Raw genomic sequence first — 22,281 nt, 5'->3', positions numbered from 1 at the left:
TCTCATAAAAAGGCCAAACAGCCTCCCTCTGCTGGATTCTATTCAGCTCTTTAACAAAAAGGTTAAACCAAATATTGTCATCAATTCACAAAATTGCAAATTTGGCAGTTTCTCCCCGTACTTGCAGCCCTTTTTCAGCTGCTGTAGAAAATGCATCAGATTTGTTTGTCACCTCCTCTGCCACCATAGGTGTGCACAGCCCTGGAATTCTGGTTGGGGCAGAGTGAGGATGGGCTAGACAGAGCCTTCCCTGGTAAGAGAGTCCCAGATTTGGATCCTTGTCTGACAGTCCCTGGCTGGTGACACTCAACATGTCACGTCACCTCTATGTGCTTCCATTTCCTCATCTGTGAGATGAGTGAGATGGACCATATAATCTCTAAGGTGTCTTCCAGCTTCCCGTTCTGAGGTTCTATTATTTAATAATAAAGGAATATGAGATTATGCTCAAAACACCAGAGCAAGGCTTTGCCAACAGAACACAATAACTGATTTTGTTTGCAAGCTGAGTGGCTTTTTCCCATCAGTAAAAGAGGATTGTGAAAGCTCTTCTCTAGGAGCAGGCCCCACATTAAGAAAATCTGATACAAGAGAAGCTCAACTGACTAAACAGATAAATTAGAAGGTGATTATTTGCATTACAAAAGAATTCACCACGGGTTTCCTTTAAATAGCTAAATCCCCCCATGCATCTAAAATGCAATCTGATTTAGTAGAATTCAATTTGTGCCATTTTTTTTATTTTTAATAACACAACCATTGCATAAAAAGACCACATTTAAAGTAATGAGAAGCCACTTTTATAATATGTATCATATAAGGAGAGGGGAAGGGGTGAAACCAACATTTATTGAGTGCTACAATGTGCCTGCAACCCACTCCAGTATTCTTGCCTGGGAAATCCCAGGGACAGAGGAGCCTGGTAGGCTACAGTCCATGGGATCGCAAAGAGTCAGACACAACTGACCGACTGAACAACAAACACAACATGCCTGGACCCTCGCACATGTTATCTCACTTCCACTGCACGATACTCCCAATGAGGTTGGTGTCACAGCCTCCACTGGGGATGTAAGGAATCTAAAAACAGAAGGATTATACGAATATGTCTAAAATCTTGGGCACGAATTCACATCGACTGATTGTACCTTCTTTCCCTTACCTCACACTCTTGGGTGCAGCAGACCATGATGGATGGCCAGCTGACCTTGATTTGAAGGTTTGAACTGTGAGTGTGGCATCCTAGGGTCTGAGAAGTGCGCCCAGCACTCACTCCACTCACTCCACGGCACAGGGTAAGTCACTAACCTGGGACCAGTTTGTTTCTAAACTGAGGGATGATTTCTGGCCACCTCCCAGGGTTTTGAAGTCAAATGATACAATGTATATCAAGGTACTTCATAAACTGCCAAGTGCTATAAGAATGCACAGGGACACTATTCTTTAACAATTGGTCCTACAATTCAAATAGTTTACTGATATATTGTGCTTAGAAGACTTGGAAGACCTGAAGAAAAAACACTTTTCCATCATACACAGGGCTGGTCAGACCTTAATAAGTCATGTGTCCAATGAATCAAAAGAAAACTGGAAAGAAGGACATAAGAGGAAAGTCAATGGAGATCAACATCTGGCTGGAGAGCTGAAGTTCATGGACACTTGGAGCATCCAAGAGGGTTATTCTGGAGAAAGTGGTGACAAGATATTCTTCTGTAGGGAGAAGAGGACAAGAGGAAGCCTTCCTAAGTTGTATGCAGGATATGATGCAGAGCTTCTACCACTAAGGCTTTTACCACAGATACACCTTTACCTGGAAAAGTATGTGCCCAGTAATTTGCACATACTCCTCTTTAGCCTCTTCTACATCTTCCCACTTCTGCACACCTGCTCCCTCCTGCCCCAGACCTGGATCTTCCCTCCGTCAGTGCTGATGTGTGTGTTCTGCAGGTCAAAATCTTAAGACTTGGTTCTCTTGTTACTTTGGCCCTCCCCAGGCAAGGAGCAAATTCATCAACAGGGATCAAAACCTGAAGATGCATTACTTGTCACCCCCAACTGGAACATCTGCATTTTATAACACTGTTTCCAGGAGATCCACAATTTCTTTACCAAAGAAATGTCTCTAATAGTGATTAGGACTGACATTGTAACAAGTCAAAGTGGGGAGTGACCCTGAGTCTGGAGCCTCTCAAATCCCTCCCACAGCAATGCCCACCACTTGGAAGGCAGGTCCTGGGAGAAGAATGCACCGTGCTCAAGGTCCTCAGTCAGGGAGTGAGTTATCACAACTTGAATTCAAGTACTAAGTAGAAATGAAAATCAAAGAACTCTCTGAGCTAAGAAAGAAGAGAGGAAGAAGGGGAGAGGGGAAAGCAGGAAAGGAAGGGAGAAAGGGCGGGAGGAGGAAAGAAAGAAAAGAAAGGGAGGGAGGGAGGGAAGAAGGAGGGAACGGAAAAAGATAGTTCAAATCTAAATTTCTAAATCTAAATCCAAACCTAAATTTAGCAAACAGAACTCCGCCCACCTTGGGATGGAAACATTATAATCCAGCTGATTCTCCATTTATATCCATTTCTCCCAGAACATCATGGGGTGACCGTGCCCCCACCAGAGCAAACTACATGAGTGAGTCTGGTGATGTCCAATCAGGTCCTGTCAAGAAAACATCAGCAATTACCTGAACCTTAAAACACCAGCCTATTCAACAGGCATGGAGATGTGGCCAGATCTTTGTTGTGGGTCCAGTTAAGAGATAAGTCCATGCAACCATTTCTTTTTAAGATATTGGGACAGCACAACCCCACTCCCCAGATGAAAGCAAAGTCCTCTTTCTGTTGGGCATCCTAACTACAGGAGGAAGAGGACAAGAAGGAAGTTGGAGGGGGAAAAAATCGTTGCTACCCTGTGCACATGTGTACAGTGTCCTGTGTCTCATGCCCTGAAGATAGTGGAACGGTTCTTCCACAATGATTGGCATGAGATGTTGCCAGTGTGAATGTCAGCGGGTTGTTGCTGCACAAATACCAATTAAACAAGCCCCACAGCAGCTGCAACCTGCCCAGCCAACTCTGAAAAGAGCACATCTCTCCAGACCTCTAACTTTCTCCCGCACTCACTGGAGCTCAACTCTTCCTTTTATTATTCCTTTTGGCATTAGATGTTTTTAGAATTATTCAAGTAGTAATAATTTGTAAAAGGAGCAGGAGGGCAGAACTAGTTAGCACCAACCAAATAGAACAAATGAAGCCTAAATAACAGTAAAGAGCTGTGTTCTCAGCATCTTTTTCTTTAGTCTAGATAAATCCTCTGCTGGGAGCCTCCTCTTATCTATTCCTCCCCAGATCCCTGGTTTAAAAGCAAAAATGACAATTTCTTTGTCTTTATCCCAAGTATGATACAACCTGTAAGTTGACTCTGAAATGAGAAAACTGCATTTAAAAAAATCTTACTTCATTTTCCCTGATGGGTAAAGCTTTTCTCTTCAAAATCATCAAACTACATATTTTCAAGAACCAGGCAATGAATTTCATATAGCTGATTCTGTCTCTGACAGAGATCTTTCAGGGCATTAGTCACAAGCAAGTGACCGAGGTAAACTAAAGTGGTTTCTGTAGCCATTTGCAATTATTGACAAACAATTTCATAACGGAAAATGGAAATTACAGTCGAGTGCAATAAGCTGTTTATCCAAGATCTACCTGCTGGTGGCTCTTTTTCTCTCTTTTTTATTTTTTTTCTTTCAAGCGAAACAGCAGCTATCATCAAACTCATTTCTCCCGTTTAAGATGTGTCTTAGTATCTCCACCACCAACCCGGTTTTCCAGTTCGTCTGTTGGCAGAATTTGTATTCAAGCGCGGTGGTGGCCGAGACGGTAGCTTATTCTTGGGTGTTTGCGAGACTCCAACGCCGTCAGGTCTATGGGAAGGGATCACCCCCAAATGGCAAATAGGGCATTTACTCCTTCTCGAGCAGGACTCGCTTCGGGGTCTGAGGGTTTGGGGCTTCTGCAGCTGGCGGGTGGGTCTGTTTTCATCCCCACCCTCCTAGGCGCTCACATACTCTCTGATCCTGGGCTCCGTAATTTGGGCCACCAGGGAAACAAGTCTTCAGGGCAGCCTGGATGGCGGGGGGTGTGGGGGGTGGGGTCTTGCGCAGTTGGGTGACTCGCACACCCTTCTGCATTTCATTTGCACCAAGAGAGCGAGTTCGACAGACGTTGGGGGTGGAAAAGAGGGGGTCTGTTATATTTTCACCAACTGTACGAACCTCAAGGGATCTCCAAGCTGTTTAGCTGAGCAGCTGGGCTTGCTCTCGGTGCGGCTCAGAGGATTCTCTACCTCTGCCGAGATTTCAGCCCGCAGCCACTCACCCCACCCCCGCTCCCCTCTTCCCTGCCGCATCTTCCTTTTTCTTCTCAGTTCCTTCGACTGTTGAACCCAGGCTCCCGGTAGAGCCAGGGCCTTAGGAGAACTACCCTGTCCTCTGGCTTTCCCGCGCCGCCGGGGTATTGCGGCGCCGCCCCAGTCCCCCCGCGCGCCTGGGGAATTTAGGTTCAGCGCGCGACCGGGCAGGGAGCGCCTCCGCCCCCGCCGCACCTGGCACCCAGAGTACCCACGCCCCGCGCGGGTCGGTGCCAAACTGGGGCCACACTGGCCGCAGGTGCTTCGGGGGAGCTGCCCGGTGCCTCGCCTTTGCTTTTTAAACTCAAGATTCCTGAGACCATTCCTTCCGCCTTCCCGCCCCCCACCCCCCGCCGCCCCCCGCCATCCCCAGTAGGACACGGAACTCCGATGTTTTCCCGAAAGCTGAAAAAGGGGGTCGGGGTGGGAGGGGGGGGGGGAATCCCAGTCTCACAGAGCTAACTCAGTGAATGCAAACTCGAGGCAGACGTATCCTATGTCGCGATGTGGGGTCCCGCGAACGCCTCAAGTACCCGGCTTCTCCCGCGACCCCTCATCTTTCCTAGATTCTGGTTAGATTCATCCAGCCCCACGCTCAAGAAGGCGGGGGGCTGGGGTTACCCCAACTCATCCTGGAAGCCTGTAACTTCGGAAATCCCTCCCGTTACATTCGCAGAACGGAGGTACCTCGTCATCTCGGCGGGGCAAGTCCGGATTCCTCCAGGAGTAGGTCCGGGAGGTCACCCGGGCAGGCAGTCCGAGGAAGAACGCTTTACAATCCTGCCGCCGCGCGCCCCATCCGAGCACTCTAGGCGCGCCTGCCCCTTCCCGTCACCCTTCAGTCTCCCATTCGCCGACTAAACTTTTGGGGGACCACATCTCCAAGCCTCAGGAGTTCCATGCTAAAGCCTCCCTCTTTTCCGAACCTCTTCACTGGAATGTAATCACGGGAAGATAAGAGGGGTGGCTGCCTTGTTCTTTGCAACGTAAAATCAACAGACACCCAATCAAGCTCCAATGCCCGGCCAGCCCCTCGCCCCCTGGTGCCCACTCTCCCTCGCCTCCCCCCCATTCCCGTCACCTCCGCCCACTAGTTCTCTCCCAGATTCCGGGTGAGCAAGGCCATCTACTTGCACGCCAGAAAAGCAGATCACTAAAGTGATCTGAAAGAGACGGTGCACCTGCCTGGCCACTGGATGGTTTGGCGGAAGAAAACGTAAAGAGGAATTTAAACGGGGCAATTTTCTTTTTTTCCGCAAGCACAGCCTTTGGGGAGAGTTGGGGGGGGGGGGGCTTTTTTTTTTCTTCTTCTTCCTGTGGTTGGGCACTTGCTTTCCTCTTTTCCTCCTTCCACTGCTCGGCGAGTCTTACCCTGCTCCCCGCAGAGGGTGCGGTGAGAAAGCCCGCTGTGGGCCCGCCGCTCCATGTCAGCGCCGCTGCCGCGCGAGGCGAGCACCGCGGCCGCACTTGTGGCTGGTCTCGGGGCTGAGGGGGCTGAGCTGGCCGTGCCGGCGCCAAGTCTCTTCCATGTGAATAACAAATACTCCCACCCGCGGCCGCGATTGGTCTGCGCGCCGCGCCTCCCGATCCTCCGCCTGCGGCCATTCACCCCGCGCGGCGCGCGGAGCCGCGGCCGGGATCGCGCCCGGGATCGCCAATCGCTTCGCGCCAACCAGTCACCCCGGGAAGCGGGAGGAGGAACTCCGAGGGGTGGGAGCCCCTGGATTTCGGTGTCTCAGAGCTGCCCGGGTGCGGGCAGGGAGAGGGTCACTCAGCCGGCGGATTCCCTCTCTGCGCTACATCATCTCAGTCCTCAGCGATGCGGGGAACAGAAACGTCAATAGTTCTGATTTTTTAAAATCACCCCATCCGCCCCGCCCCCAACAAAAAAGGGAGGACCCAAAGACGCGGGGCGGGGCAGGGGAGAAGGAGGATAGTGGCGGGGAGGGTAGGAAGAAGTGCGGGCGGCTGGAAGGAGGAATATGGCTGGGAAGCAGCTGAGTGCCTCTGAATGCCAGGATAGTCCGGGACCCGCGCGGTAAGCGCCGCACCAAGGCCACCCGGAGCCCGAAGTCGGGACCGCGAACCCGGGGCTCGCCTTCATCAACGCCGCTCCGAAAAGGGTCCGGGTGAAGAATACATGGTGGACCGCACCTGTCCCGCCCCACGCTTTCCTGTCGGGGATGCTCAACGTAAAGCCTCCAGCCGCGCGCTTCCCCTGCAAAGTTTGCTCGCGCCGCGCTGCCGCTCAGCCATTTGTCCTGCCCGGCGGCTCGGGAGATCATCTCCCTGCCCTTGACTCCCACGGCGCAGTCTATCGAGCCCCCGCAGCCCAAGCCCTGACACAAGACCCGCCGGCTGCCGGCCCTGCGCATAAGGGGGTGAGGGCCGGCACGATGGCCGGCGTCTTATTGAGGTGATTCTAGCAGCTGCAGATGCGGGGCTGCAAAATCCTGGAGACCCATGCCCGCAGCTCCTGGGTTCCCGAGGGGAAATCGGGAGTCCCTTCGCCTCCAGCTGATGCAAGCCCACCGGACTCTACGACCACGGCCCAGCGGCCCTCCCGCACGCGTTACCGCCCAGGCACCTCGCACTTGTTTGAAAAAAGAAGTGAGAGAGCCCCCTCGCCGCCCAGCGCCTGGGGGATCTGCGGCCCACCCGACCTTGTGTTGGTGAGAAAGTTCCATCTAGAGGCGGCCGCGCGCAACTGCAGCCCGCGCCCCAGGCCCGACCTCCTGCCCTGGCCGCCGAGTGAGCCCAGGACAGAGCGTCTCCTCTCCCCACTGTCCAGACCGCGTAGGAACGTGGAGGAGAAAGGAACCGCCAGTGGAAGATGGGGAGGATGGAGGAGGGGAGGACAGGCCCGGTGCAAGGCAGGCCCTCTCTCCCCAGTCGGCATCTCTGCAATGAATTACACCTTTCAAAGCATCATGAACTTCGTAAGCATGATGACAGGTACCTTGCATTAATCTCTGTATATTGCTTATCCTGTGTGGGCTTCTTTCGTTCCCACATCAACTGTCAAAATTATTAAGTCCACTCTACAGGTGAAGAAGGAAACCGAGGCTTAGAGACACAACTGGAAGGCCCTCGAGCTAGAAATCAGAGCTGCCCGGCTTCCAAGCCCCATACACACTTCTTATCTGGGGCTGTTGCTTTTCCCAAGGCTAGCATTAATGTACCAAGTTTCCTCTTTCATAAAGCCACACTCACCCTTTGTCACTTAGAAAAGTCTACAGGTTTCCAGCTCAGCAGACCTCTTCTCTGTTCATTTCCATCTCTTCCCGTTCCTTTTCTCTCCCATCACATGAGGGGCTGTTCAGACATAGAATCATCCACCTGGCGGGAGGATGGAGAGTTTGGAGAGAGAAAAGGGGCTGGATCCCCTGTCCTCAAGTTTCTACCCGGGAATCCCAATTCACTGTGAATGCACAGCATAGCCTTGAAGGGAGTGACCAGCAGACAGTGCAGCCTGGGGCAGTGCAGAGAGAAGAAGCCTTCACTGATACAGAGATGGGGCTGGGAGGGCTCGTGGGCCACATGTCTGCACATGAAGTTTGGGGGACTTTCTTACCCACTGAAAGGGATCCCTCCTCCCCCAGGTGTGGGAAGGTAAACTCAGAAGCCTGATTCCGTAGTCAACAGCCCACCCCACCCCACACTGTAGACTGGCGATATCTGTCTCAGCTTTACTATGTGAGCATTAATACGTTTGGGGGGGGGGGGGAGAGATGAAGGGGAAGACAGGCAGAGTCAGCCCAAAGGTACATGTGCCCACAGAGCTACTGACTGCACGGTAGCCTTCAGGATCTGCTAGAGACCAGCCATGGGGCCAGCAGGGCTGTCGCCCAGGAGAGCACAGAGGGCAGTGCCCTGGCAATCCGGTGGCCTGTGTCAGAAACAAGGACAGCACAGCTGGTTGTGGTTTTGGAGGGCTGGCCAGGCAGAGTGAGCTGCTCAGGGAGAAATGCCTAGCGAGCCTGCTTTTCTTCTTCCTCTATTGATCACTGCCTGTGGAGAACTGGCGCCCTGCACACATGTACATCGCGGTCTCTTCCGGGGCAGCCCTCGCAAAGATGAGCAGAATTGACCTCTCCAGGGAGAGTATTGGGCTTCCCTGGTTACTCGGACGGTAAAGATCTGCCTGCACTGTGGGAGGCCTAGGTTTGATCTCTGAGTCAGGAAGACCCCCCTGGAGAAGGATATGGCAACGCACTCCAGTATTATTGCCTGCAGAATCCCATGGTCAGAGGAGCCTGGCGGGCTACAGTTCACGCCATCGCAGAGTCAGACACAACTGAGCAACTAACACATACAGGGGAAAGTATAATTCTGATGTTCAGTTCTGCATCCTCTTTAACTCTCGAAAGTCAGAACAGGGCTATCATCCCAGTCCTACATGAAATCTGGTCCATAGAGAACAGATTCATTCTACATTTCTAAGAGTGTTTCTAGTGACTTTATCTGGTGGCCCCTGAGCAAGTGGCAAGCTTATACACAGGTTAGAATCCAGACAGACTGATAGCCACGTCAGGGCACAGGAAGAGAGACCATCTCCAGGAGTCACTGGTCCCTGTCAGTGACAGTCACATGGAAAAGGCAGTCAGCAGTCCCAGCTGGACTTATCCTGCTCTCATCATATGGCTCCTCTCACCTTTTGCTGCAGCCCACGTCAGCAGCTCATTCCAGAACCACCAGCCTGGTCCCGCCTTGGGCTACCATACCACAGTAGGAAATGTGTCTTTGGAAAGTGTCTGACCTCATCATCCATCCCACCCCCAAATATTTATGCCAGCCAAATCTATTTCCTGATAGTTAATCCTCCAAGAAGATTTGCCTGTAATCTCTTCACTTTTCCATTGATTTAAAATGTGAAAAACTGCCCATGTGTTAGAAAATGCAAAAAACAATGCCATATGTTTGGGGTCCATTTAACTCAAGCTGTGATATGTATTTCACACATGGAGATTTATGCCACAATTCCTGCTTTGGGGTAATCACTGAGACTCAGAACCTTGCAGGCTACTCACCCAGAAGGAATATTGATGGCAGGAAGCTCCCACATGGGACAAAGCTGACAGAGCAAAGTGGGAATAAAATTTATTTCTTCCGGAAACTCAGACTACACACATACATATATAAAAAAAATTTTTTAACTAGACTGTCTGCAAGTGGTGGTGAGTGTACCAATGTGGATTTTGCTCACTTTATGAAAGCACTGGCTCCTGGAAGCAAGATTAGACATGTGAGATTGACAGACAGGGCCAATGAAGTTCAAGTGTGCCCCTCCCCTACCTGCAGGCACCAGGGAAGGGATTTCCTGAGAGAGGATTGATGACATTGTGTATGTGCATCCCTGCTGGCTTCAGCTGGGCTCCTCCAGAAGCACAACCTGAGATTTAAGGGCAGGCAGTTTAAGAAGGGGCTTTCCTAGTAGCTCAGATGGTAAAGAATCTGCCTGCAATGCCAAAGACCCAGGTTCAATCTCTGGGTCAGGAAGATCCCCTGGAGAAGGGAATGGCAACTCACTCCAGTATAGTTTATTTAAGAGGTAAAGGAAAGGAACTTCCCCAGTGGTCCTGTGGTTAAGACTTTGCCTCCCAATGCAGGGGATGTGGGGTTGATTCCCGGTTGGGGAGCTAAGATCCCATGTGCCTCTTAGCCAAAAAAACAGAAGTAATATTGTAACAGATTCAATACTCTTTAAAAAAAATGATCCTCCTTAAAAAAAAAAAAAAAAAATAGGTGAAGAAGGGCCCAGAAGTGGAGTGAGCAATTGAGTCACAATACAGTACATTATCAAGCCAGCTGCCCCTGTGGGGCCTGCGGGATTTTCATGTTTTGCAAACATTCCAGGTGACTCTGATGACTTTCCCTAAAATGGGAAACCCACTGCTTTCAGGAAATCATTCTCCTCACAATCAACAGGCAGCACATTTAAATACATAAAAACTTAACTTGCAGAGCCTAGGGAAACAGACCTTAGAACTCAGGAATCCCTGGAGGAGAGAGGCCCGTGCCAAGTCTGTGGTCACGGAAGCTCCTCGTTTCCACTCTTTTCAAACCAAGAAAGTTCCACCTAGTGTTTTCTGAGGGGAAAAAGGGCTGAGTCTCTGCTGCCCCAACTTTGTCACTAACAGGTCCTTTCATTTTCACCTTTTAACATTTCTACACCTCAATTTCTTACCTGTTATATGGGTGTGGCAGAGACCTGTCCAACCGAGATTCATCAGTAGTGTGAAGTTGCCACAAGAAAGTGATATGCGTGTGCGTGCGCCCACACACACACACACAGAGGGGCTACATTTCCCTACCTTCCTTCCATCTAGGATCCAGCCAGAGCCATGTGTCTACTCTTTGTAGAATGAATGAACAGAAATGATACAGATCACTTCTGACCCAAGAAAATCAAGAAGAAAATGCTTCCTCACCCTCTCTTTCCCCTTCTTCCAGTGGGAAGCAAAGATTTCCATGGTCCTAGGATTGGCAGCTTAAGATGGAAGGGCCCTGGGTCCTCCAATTGCCAAGCTGAGGAATGCACCCTGCTTGCCAGAACATCCATATTGAATTGTTGGGAGAGCAAGAAACTCTCACGTGTTGTCACTGAAATTTAAGGATTCAATTGTTATAGCACCTAATTGTTACTCCGATAAGGCGGTGTTGGAGGAGGTCATCAGGAAGCCGTGACCTCTTGACCAGCAAACTGACCCCAAACAATCAGGGGTCTCTCACTCCCCTCACCTGTCCCTGGAGTGTACAGCTGCCTCCCGTTCCCATGTTAGCAGCTGTTTCAAGGTCATGGCCGCAACTGTGAGAGAGTGAGGTGCTGTTGAGCTTGTTGGACTGAATATGTAACTGAACCCAGTTAAGGCTTCTATATAAACTTTTAAGATTCTGGTGAGTCAATGTGAACATCTACTCATCTCACAGTCGCCTTAGATAAGCCTCAGATGTTGCCTTGCTTATTATTAAACCCGTCTGGAGTGGTCCGCCTCATTCTCCAGACTCTCCTTGCCCTCCATGTTCAGGGTCAGTTTCAGATCTCACCCAGGGACTTCCCAAGGTTGCAAGCCAGCAAATGGACATGGTAACATCTGTCCCCACTTGAGATCAAGCTGAGCAGGTCACATACCCTCCCACAGCACCATTGATGCACCCAGTGGCATGGAGCCATGTCCACATCCTTCACAAGCCCAGTCCTCCCTACCCCTCACATAGTTGGGCCTAAGAGAAGGAAACGATGACTAATGCAGCTCCTCTACATCACTGGTGTTTGCCTCCTCCCAAAATAGCCACTTGATGTAACATCTTCAAGCCCAGGGGGGACTGTACTTGTGAGGAAGAAATTGCTTTTCACTTCTTATATGAAAGAAAGAAGAAAGTGAAGTCGCTCAGTTGTGTCCGATTCTTTGCAACCCCATGGACTGTAGCCTGCCAGGCTCTTCTGTCCATGGGGATTCTCCAACCAAGAATACTAAAGTGGGTTGCCATGCCCTCCACCAGAGGATCTTCTGAACCCAGGGATCAAACCCAGGTCTCCCACATTGCAGGCAGATTCTTTACCATCTGAGCGACCAGGGAAGCCCTAGTACAGAGCTCTAATCATGCATGTCTATAGCTTGTCGAGCACTCAGAGCATTTGTTATGCAAGGAAAAGCATCCTCCATTTGTAAAACACTCTTCAACTGACAGAGAATTAGATATTGTTGCATAGAAAAAGGAAAAACATAAGGGTTTAAGGTAGAGAACCAACAATAGGAAGGGATTTCAATGCTTTTTAATAGCTTTTTTTTTTTTTTTTGTATTGTGAATTGCACTCATTTCACATGCTACCAAAGTAATACTTGAAATTCTTCAACATAGGTTTCAACAGTACATGAACCAAGAACTTCCAGATGTTCAAGCTGAATTTAGAAAAGACAGAGGAACCAGAGAGGAAATTGCCAACATCCATTGGATCATAGAAAAAGCAAGAGAGTTCCAGAAAAACATCTACTTCTGCTTTATTGATTATGCCAAAGCCTTTGACTATGTAGATCACAACAAACTATGGAAAATTCTGAAAGAGATGGGAATACCAGACCATTTTACCTGCCTCCTGCAAAACCTGTATGCAGGTCAAGAAGCAACAGTTAGAACTGGACATGGAACAACAGACTGGTTCCAAATAGGAAAAGGAGTATGTCAAGGCTGTATATTGTCACCCTGCTTATTTAACTTATATGCAGAGTACCTCATGCAAAATGTGGGCTGGATGAAGCACAAGTGAGAATCAAGATTGCTGGGAGAAATATCAATAACTTCAGATATGCAGATGACACCACTCTTACAGCAGAAAATGAAGAGAAACTAAAGAACCTCTTGATGAAGGTGAAAGAAGAGAGTGAAAAAGCTGGCTTAAAACTCAACATTCAGAAAACTAAGATCATGGCATCTGGTCCCATCACTTCATGGCAAATAGATGGGGAAACAGTGGAAACAGTGAAGGACTTGACTTTCTTGGCTCCAAAATCACTGCGGATGGTGACAGCAGCCAGGAAATTAAAAGATGCTTGCTTCTTGGAAGAAAAGCTATGACAAACCTAGACAGCATATTAAAAAGCAGAGACATTGCCAACACAGGTCCATCTAGTCAAAGGTATGGTTTTTCCATGGTCATGTATGGATGTGAGAGTTGGACCATAAAGAAGGCTGAGTGCCAAAGAACTGATGCTTTTGAACTGTGGTGTTGGAGAAGGCTCTTAAGAGTCCTTAGACTGCAAGGAGATCAAACTAGTCAACCCTAAAGGAAATCAATCCTAAATATTTGTTGGAAGGACTGATGCTGAAGCTGGAACTTCAATACTTTGACCACCTGATGCTGGGAAAGACTGAGGGCAGGACAAGGGGAAAACAGAGGATGAGATGGTTGGATGGCATCACTGACTCAATGGACGTGAATTCGAGCAAGCTCCAGGAGATGGTGAAGGACAGGGAAGCTTGGAGTCCATGGAAGCTGCAGTCCATGGAATCTCAAAGAGTTGGACACGACTGAGCGACTGAACAACAACAGTAGTTTGTGTACAATATTATATTGTAAAGATCTTTAAAGATTACATTCCACTTACTATAAAACATTGGCTATATGCCCCATGTTGTACAATATATCCTTATATCTTATTTTAGACTTAATATTTTGTACCTCTTAATCCCCTACCCCTATATTGCCCCTCCCTGCTTCCCTCTCTCCCACTGATAACCACTAGTTTGTTCTCTGTATCTTTGGGTCAGCTTCTTTTTTTTTTATATTCACTACCATGTGGCCCAGCAACCGCACTCCTGGGTATATATCTGAAAGAAACAAAAACACTAATTTGAAATGATACATGCACTGCAGTGTTCATAGCAACAGTATTTATAGTAGCCAAGATATGGAAACAAGCTAAAGGTCAATAAACAGATGAATGGATGAAGAAGATGTTTTATATATATATACATATGTCTTTTGGGTCTTTGCGTGTGTGCTTGGTCGTGTCTGACTTTTTGCCACCCCGTGGACTTTAGCCACTAGGCTCCTCTGTCCATGGGCTTTTCCAGGCAAAAATACTGGAGTGGGATGCTATGTCCTACTCCAGGGATCTTCCCAACCCAGGAATGGAACCCAGGACTCCTGTGCCTCCTGCATTGGCAGGCAGATCCTTTACCACTAGCGCCACCTGGGAAGCCCATGTACATGTATGCACACACACTGTAGAGTACGACTCATCCATTAAAAAGAATGGAATTTTGCCAATTGCAGCACCATGCATGGACCTGGGGGTATTATGCCAAGTGAAATCAGCAGCCTAAGACAGATACTGTATAATGTCACTTATTTGTGGAGTCTAAAAAATACAGCAAGCTAGTGAATATAACAAAAAAGAAGCAGACTAGTGGTTACAGCTTTCATTTTATTCTTTTACTTCCGGATGATCACATAGCAGTCTAGAGGATTTCTCCTGCTGGTACCTGACTGCTGTACTGCTGACTGCTTCCCCCTTTTTCTGCTTTTCCTCTTCCCTCTTCCATATTCAGATACTTAGTGACTTTATTAGGAGGAAGAAAAGTGAAAAAGATGATCGTTGTTTGGAAGCATTATTGCACTTCTTAATTTTTTTCCCATTTCAAGTTGAGGAAAGGAGAAAGGGAAGCAGAAAAGGAACCAAAGAAGGAAGGAGAGAAGGAGAGAGGAGGGGAAATGAAGGTTCCAGGAAAGACTCTAGCCCTCTGGGGTCTTAAACTGCCTTAAATTAGAAGTCAGGGAGGAATTCCCAGTTCACTTTTCTGAGAAGCAGAATCCGAGAGGATGTCCAGGGGCAAGTTGTGGGGACAGTTTTCTGAGCAGGAAAGTAAGTGGTGGTAGAGGGAGGTGTGCAGGCTGGTGGGAACACTCGAACTGCACCCTGCAGAGGGGAGGGCACCCGCACAGCTCCTGGGAGTGGTAGGACCTCGCAGAGGAGGGAACCTGCCCAGAACAGTAGCTGGTGGGAGGGGCCAGGGTCAGATAAGAGGATGTGAAAATCGAGAATTTAAACAAGAGGTGGAAGAGTAGTCTTTTTTCCCCAAGGACGAGTTAATGGTTGCTCAGAACTGGAAGGGTGTTTAAAAAGGTCCATGCAAAGTCCCCATCGCTAACTCCTGGACCTGCTCACTTCTCTCTCCTTTCCTCCCCTGCCTTCTCTACCTTTGACTCCTAAATCTACCCTCTCTCTGTCCACCTTCCTTCCTTCCCATCTTTCTTTCCCCTTTCTTTCAGTCCTTACTTCCTAAATGAATTTATTATGGAGCAGAAGGGTATTTATTATATGTTATACTTTCAGAGGGCTTCCCTGGTGGCTTAACAGTAAAGAATCTACCTGCCAGTGCAGAAGCCACTTCACTTGTGTTCGACTCTTTGGGACCCTCTGCACTGTAGCCCATCAGGCTACTCTGTCCATGGGATTCTCCAGGCAAGAATACTGGAGTGGGTTGCCATGCCCTTCTCCAGGGGATCTTCCTGACCCAAGGATCGAACCTGTGTCTCTTGCATCTCCTGCATTGGCAGCTGGGTTCCTTACCATTACCGCCACCAGAGAAACCCTATAAAATAGTATGTGAAAGTGAAAGTGGCTCAATCGTGTCCGACTCTTTGGACTCCATGGACTGTCCATGGAATTCTCCAGGCCAGAATACTGGAGGGGATAGCCTTTCCCTTCTCCAGGGGATATTCCCAACCCAGGAATTGAACTGGGGTCTCCTGCGTTGCAGGCGGATTCTTTACCAACTGAGCTATCAGGGAAGCCCATAAAATAGTACACTTATTGGTAAATTCTCCCTTGACGAGAGGGCCATTTTTTTGTAAGTCCAAGGTTTCCAACTGAAAATAAGAATGACCTGTCAAATCTGAACTAAATTAAAAATTTCTGCATATGACCTGGGGATTAAGGATTCCTTCCAATATGAAGTCAGTACAAAGAGGACATGTTAAACTGGTTTCAGTAATCTATATTGCAAATACAGTACATCATGACAAAGGACAATAGAAGTTTTATTGGCAGCTGTTGGAAGGGTGGGCAGGTGGGTGAGGAAAGGATGATAAGCAACAACAGACTTTGCAAAAAAAAAAAAGGGCCTAACTCTCAAAGTGGAGAAGGCAATGGCACCCCACTCCAGTACTCTTGCCTGGAAAATCCCATGGACGGAAGAGCCTGGTAGCTGCAGTCTATGGGGTCGCTCAGAGCCGGACACGACTGAGCGACTTCACTTTCAGTTTTCACTTTCATGCATTGGAGAAGGAAATGGCAACCCACTCCAGTGTTCTTGCCTGGAGAATCCCAGGGAGGGGGAGCCTGGTGGGCTGCCGTTTCATGGGTCGCACAGAGTTGGACACGCCTGAAGCGACTTAGCAGCAGCACCAGCAACTCTCAAAGCCTATAATTAAACCTTTCACCTAATTCTGATACAATTTTAGATGCCTGAGTAGGGCCTCCAGCTGCTGCATGCTGAGGTGTGATCTTGTCACTGCCATGTTCAAGGAGGACTTGTCACAGCTGTGCCTTGACTAAAAGAACTCTCAGAGGTACTTGACTGTCGCTGGATTGTGCTCCAACTGCCACAGCAAGGAGGCATCTCATCCGTCCCCACACCAGGCAAGGCCAAAACATCCCCTCAAGTCAGCAGACATCCAGGCACACCCAGTGCCCCACCATAAAGACAATTAGACAGTTCACCATGCTCAAGTTCAAATTAATCAGGTGAGGATTTTGTAAACTCACCAAGAAACAGACAAACAGTATAAACCTGTCTTCATGTCCAAACAGAAGCGTGTAGAGGCAGCCAGCTCACCATCTGACAAGACCAGCCATCTACCCAGGTGTCTCCTTCCAAGGAACTGTTTTCAGAAAAATGCATTCTCACACGTTCATCTCGGAAGCTCAAAACAAGTGTGTAAGGCCTAAGATTTTCTTTTGTAAATTCTCATAGGTGTAGCGGGAGGAAAGTAAGTCTGTTCTCTATCAGTGAGGACCACCACCCTTATCTGGGCTTGGAGAGGAGACAAAGAAATAAGAAAACAGAAAGCAAAGAGGAAAAAGAGGGAATGAAACAAGAAGGGAAGCCAGAAGTTTGCTTCAGAATTTTGTGTGTGTGTACTCAGTCATGTCCGACTATTTGCAACCCCATGGACTCCTGCAGCCCACCAGGCTCCTCTGTTCATGGGATTGTCCAGGCAAGAATACTGGAGTGGGTTGCCATTTCCTTCTCCAGGGGATATTCCTGACGCAGGGATCAAACCCTTGCTTCTTGAGTCTCTTGCAGGCAGACTCTTTACCACCTGGAACAGAATTAAAGTTACCCCAAAACCAGGAGCACTAGTTTCTAAGGAACTCAAATTTTGACCAAACCTAGAATAACTGATCTGGAAAAAACTATTGAGATGATCTTTCCAAACCCCTCAAATTCTGGTGAGGAAACTGATGGCCAGAGTCCCTGACAAGTTAGAGGAAGAGATGGGAATAGAAGCTGGCTTGCTGACCCCAGTCTAGTCCTTGGCACACCACCCTGACCTTGAATGGGGAGTGTTTAGTTTTACATTTTTAGTTATGTATATATGGTATATATGTTTGCAGCATTACAGGTTTATTTTCTCTGTGTTTGACTATTCTATGTAATATATTTTCAAATTAAGTTAATATGTTTTATACTAAATCACACTCTAACATTGACTGGGTGTTTAAATTTACATGACCAAATGTCTTAACCTCATTCAAAATGAAGTGTATTCAAATAAAGGAGACAAAGAAAGTGAATATTGCAATTTATTTACATTTCCCAAAAGCATGATTTAAGGATTAGCTACTCTTGAGCATAGCAGTATTGTACTTACAAGCTTTCTATATTCAACCTCATGAGATTGAATATGGAAATGAGATTCAATCTCATTTTCAAGACATATGGATAAAAGGTGTGGCATCTGTAACAGTTTAGACTCCTCCCTGAGACTAGGATGAGTTCTGGGCAATGGCAACACACTGGCAAAGATAGCTGACACTCATCTCTCCAAGCAAACCTGACCTGAGTCCCCAGCTTTCTTCCTCCCAGCCCACCAGCCCCTCTCCTTCAGGAGCAAAATTATCAACATTTAAACAAAGGGACAATAGTAGAAACTTCGTGTTTAGCACATGTAAGATGTTTCTTTATTAATGAGGGCTATTCAGATCACTAAACTGTGTCAAACCGAATAAGCCAGTGCTGAAAGCAACTGTATGTTAATCACGTAGACAAGGAAATATGATTTCTAACAGTTTTGTCGTCAGCTAGGGTTAAGTTACCTGGTTTCTCAAGGATGGCTCCTACGTGACTTATTTTGCAACCTCTGTGGCATGTTTAAAGTGAAAGTATAAGTCTTTCAGTCATGTCCAACTCTTTGCGACCCCATGGACTGCAGCCCACCAGGTTCCTCTGTCCATGGGATTCTCCAGGCAAGAGTACTGGAATAGGTTGCTATTTCCTTCTCCTGAGGATCTTCCTTACCCAGGGATTGAACCTGGATCTCCTGCATTGCAGGCAGATTCTTTACCATCTGAGCCACTGCAGAAGATGGCTGCAGCGTTTAAACTAGTGTCTATTTGTAGTAAGACAATAAGACCCTCTGCATTTCTAGAATAGGTTTCCTTTCCCCATTCATGGCCCATATAGCTATGGCAAAGTAATTGGAAATTTCTGTCATGTTCTTCCCTCCCTTCTATTTCTTTCTCTTTCTTCTCAACCAACTACCAACCAACCAATAAATAATTAAGCAATCCTCTTATCTCCAAAAAACAACCATAACTAACTAACTAACTAACTCCCTCGAAACCAGTCCCTGGGACTTCCCTGGTGGTCCAGTTGTTGAGAATCCCCTTGCCAGTGCAGGAGACACAGATTCAATCCCTGGTCCTGGAAGATCCCACATTCCCTGGGGCAAATGAGCCCCATGCACCACAGCCACTGAGCCCACCCTCCGGGGCCCAAGGGCTGCAACAACTGAGCCCGCACCCTATACACTGCTCTCTGCAACAAGAGAAGCCGCCGCAGTGAGGAGCCTGCACACCGCGACTAGAGAAAGCCCGAGTGCAGCAAGAAAGACTCAGTGCAGCCAAAATCAAATAATAAATTTTTTTTTTTGAAAACCCACCCCCGAGTCTTAAAAAATGACTAAAGTGCCATCATCCATTTTCTTCATTCTATTTTTTCAGGGGAGGTCTCTTTTTATTTTTTGACGACTCAAATACCCTCACATTCTCTAGCTCAATCAAAATCTACTCTCAAGAAAAAAGTACGCTACACTAAAATTGAAATGACTACCAGCAGCTTAAAAAAGATACATCTCCCTGGAAAGGATTTGCCTTTTAGCAAAATTCTGTGGAGATGTATACCCAGTGCCTATTCGGTTCCCAGGACCTAACAGACTCTCTAACTTTGTATTTAACTGAATTGACAGCTCAGTGGGCAAAATTAAAGACTGCAAAATCAAACTGTTTTCATTGGAGCACTCTTTGCAGAGTGACAACTGTTTCTACTGGTAAGTTATGGTTATCAGTATAACAATATATTGGTTCATATAAGAGTGCTAGCATTCAGATACCATTTGGAAAAATCTTTGACTGATATATTACTATTTTAGTCCAGGCAAACCAAATAACTCTTGTAACATAGTTTTCATGGATAGCTTGTCTCACCAACTAGTTAATAAACTTGAATTCAAAGGAGATATAGATATGGTGTCTTATTTTACACGGCTCTTAACATATGCCTCACCTGTAATCAGAACTCAGCAGTGCTGGTTGAATAGATGTGAGGACAAATGAATAAAAATGGGATGGAAAAATGGAGGCACGGAAGGGGATGATTGGATGGATAGATGATAAGATGGATGAAAGAAAAGAGAGTATCAGTGAGCTAGAAGGGAAGTCACAGGTTAAATGCCACAATTCACTTTCACTCAAGACAAAACTTTGAGTTTCAATTAGAAGGGAATCCATATATGTTAGAGACAGTAAAGGGGAAGAAAAGGAAGAATAAAAGATCAGTGTAAGAAACAGCCTGGGCAGTAAGAAAGTGGTGATGATAAGAAAGCCTTAACATACCAGGGTGTCAGAAAATTGTCTAAAACTTGGAAAGAGGCAAAAAAAGATTACTGGAAATGCTTTCACTGCAGTGCTGGGCTTGGCTTTTTATTGTCTGAGCCAGTTTACAACTCTGCAGAACAGAGATTAACTTGCAGATGTTTGTTTGGTGGAAGAGATAACCAGAGAGGTTACGGTTTATGACTCAGTTGGAATATTAACCAGTTTTTTATCTATCCCCTCACTCTTATCTTAGTATTGCCTATAAAGGCATAGGGATACCTCAAATATTCTTTGAACCAGTTTTTTAACATCTTATTGGTTTCCTCATTAAATTAATGATTTAAATAAAATATTTGATAAATGTTCATTTCACATTTGTGTGAAGGTCATGACTTTCCTTTTACAGAAATTATCAAAGATCTTCATGACACATCATTAGGGAAAGATTAGGTGATTCAGGAACCAGAACATCTAGCCTGGTTCTCAGGCTCCATCACACAACCAGCCACTTGGCTGGTCCTTTGAGGTCTGGTTTTGTGTCTGTGAGAGTCTTATTTTCATCCAGTGCTACCAAAGGAATGATAGTATAAATATAACTTCATATACTTGGATGACAAAAGTAAATATTTATTAATTCATTCCACAATAATGTTCCTATATTACAGAGTCTCTGTACTAGGAAATACGGTGGAATGTCCTGGACTGATGCTGAAGCTGAATGTCCTGGACTGACTCATTAGAAAAGACCCTGATGCTGGGAAAGATTGGAGGCAGGAGGAGAAGGGGACGACAGAGGAAGAGATGGTTGGATGGCATCACCAACTGATGGACATGAGTTTGAGCAAGCTCTAGGAGCCGGTGATGGAGAGGGAAGCCTGGCGTGCTGCAGTCCATGGGGTCGCAAAGAGTCAGACACAACTGAGCAGCTGAACTGATTATTTTGAAATTATAGGGCCATGGAAAACCATTTTACAGCTTTTACCAATTAAAAAGAAATTCAATGATTCTCTTTCTGTTTGAAGGGAATTCTATACCCACACTAGAAATACAGATTCAAGGCCAAATGCTTTACAAAGATGGAAGAGAGAAGTACCTTCAATACTGAATCTAATTACTAATATTTGAAATTCTCAAGAAAACGGGGCAATGAAAGTTTGGACCAATCTTAGACAAACCTATCTAGCTGTAGTAATTAGATTGAGGTCTACACGAAGCACATACTCTCCCTCATCCATTTCATAGTTACAGTGAGCTGGGATAGCCACTCTCGATGGTTAGTTTGGTTAGGATGCTGTGTTAAAGAGATCACAGTGGTAGGTCCCCTTCCTAGGTGAGCTAGTTAGTTGCATTCAATTCTACAGCTGAAAACTGTCCCATGTCTCCAGTTAGCCATAGGAACATGAAAGTGAGAGAAAGTATTAGTTGCTCGGTTATGTCCGACACATTGCAGCCCCATGGACTTGTAGCCCACCAGGCTCCTCTGTCGATGGAATTCTCTAGGCAAGAATACTGGAGTGGGTACCCATTCCCTTCTCCAGGGGATCACCCCAACCCAGAGATCCAGCCCAGGTCTCCTGCGTTGCAGGCAGAGTTTTTACCATCTGAGCCACAAGAGAAGCTCATGAAGTTGTATGAATTAAAATAATGAGTCCATAACTAGGAGTTAGAGGACTGGGTTTTAATCTAGATTCTACCAGTAATAGGCAAGATGACCTTTGGTGAGTCACAGTCCAGCCTGATCCTCAGGATCATCCTCAAGATGAGGTCTCTTGGACTTCCCTGGTGTTACAGTGGATAAGAATCTCCTGTCACTGCAGGGGATACAGGTTCAATCTCTGGTCCAGGAAGATTCCACATGCCATGGAGCCACTAAGCCCATGAGCCGCAACTACTGAAGCCCATGCGACTAGAACCTACGCTTTGCAACAAGAGAAGTCACTGAATTGAAAAGCCTGTAAACAGGGAAACATTATTAGCAAACTCATTAATAAGGCTGCATTTTAATCATAACTTCACTGTGGCACAGCTCCCAACCACATGGCAACAACAGAGAGATTTCAAGAAAAGGGAGGGGTTTTCCATACAGTAAAAGGCATTGAACCAATGCCCCAGCCTTCATAAGTCATGGGACTTTGGGAGAGCAGCCTAGAGGTATAGATGTTTTAGACATTAGCAAGGGAACTTAACTACAGGAGTGAGAATAACTGTTACATTTCATTATAGAGAGCTGTTCAAGAGAGGCTGTGGCACTCGCATTTCACGTCAGTGAGTATTT

General features: G+C 47.0%; 2 protein-coding genes across 7 annotated transcripts in view; one reads left to right on the top strand and one right to left on the bottom strand.

Moving 5' to 3' along the window:
* GRM8 (glutamate metabotropic receptor 8) overlaps nt 1-10,941 on the bottom strand; it is an 868,572-nt gene extending 857,631 nt beyond the window's left edge. For 3 of the 6 annotated variants that reach the window (XM_086395792.1, XM_086395796.1, XM_086395798.1), the window contains exon 1: nt 5,773-6,128. The gene's annotated coding sequence lies outside the window, so the exon portion shown is untranslated. Of the gene's footprint in view, nt 1-5,088; nt 5,343-5,772; nt 6,129-7,614; nt 7,741-10,832 lie in introns of those variants that run through there. The other 3 variants (XM_086395794.1, XM_086395797.1, XM_086395795.1) reach the window with 2 other exon arrangements.
* LOC147373868 (uncharacterized) lies at nt 5,776-17,705 on the top strand. Its single transcript, XM_086395808.1, has 2 exons — nt 5,776-7,356; nt 12,265-17,705. The coding sequence occupies exons 1-2, from the start codon at nt 6,837-6,839 to the stop codon at nt 12,279-12,281; spliced, it is 537 nt and encodes a 178-aa protein (XP_086251934.1). The 5' UTR covers nt 5,776-6,836; the 3' UTR covers nt 12,282-17,705.
* The last annotated feature ends 4,576 nt before the right edge of the window (nt 17,706-22,281 follow it).

This window comes from Bos grunniens, chromosome 4, assembly GCF_055505025.1.
Source record: "Bos grunniens cultivar Pamir isolate PY7600 chromosome 4, Bosgru_T2T1.0, whole genome shotgun sequence".
NCBI classification, from domain to species: Eukaryota; Metazoa; Chordata; class Mammalia; order Artiodactyla; family Bovidae; genus Bos; species Bos grunniens.
The sequence above is the reverse complement of the archived record's forward strand: the minus strand, read 5'-3'. Positions and strand labels throughout refer to the sequence as shown.

Excerpts from the sequence above, each read along its gene's own strand:
- LOC147373868 (XM_086395808.1), top strand. The coding sequence starts at position 6,837 with ATGCGGGGCTGCAAAATCCTGGAGACCCATGCCCGCAGCTCCTGGGTT.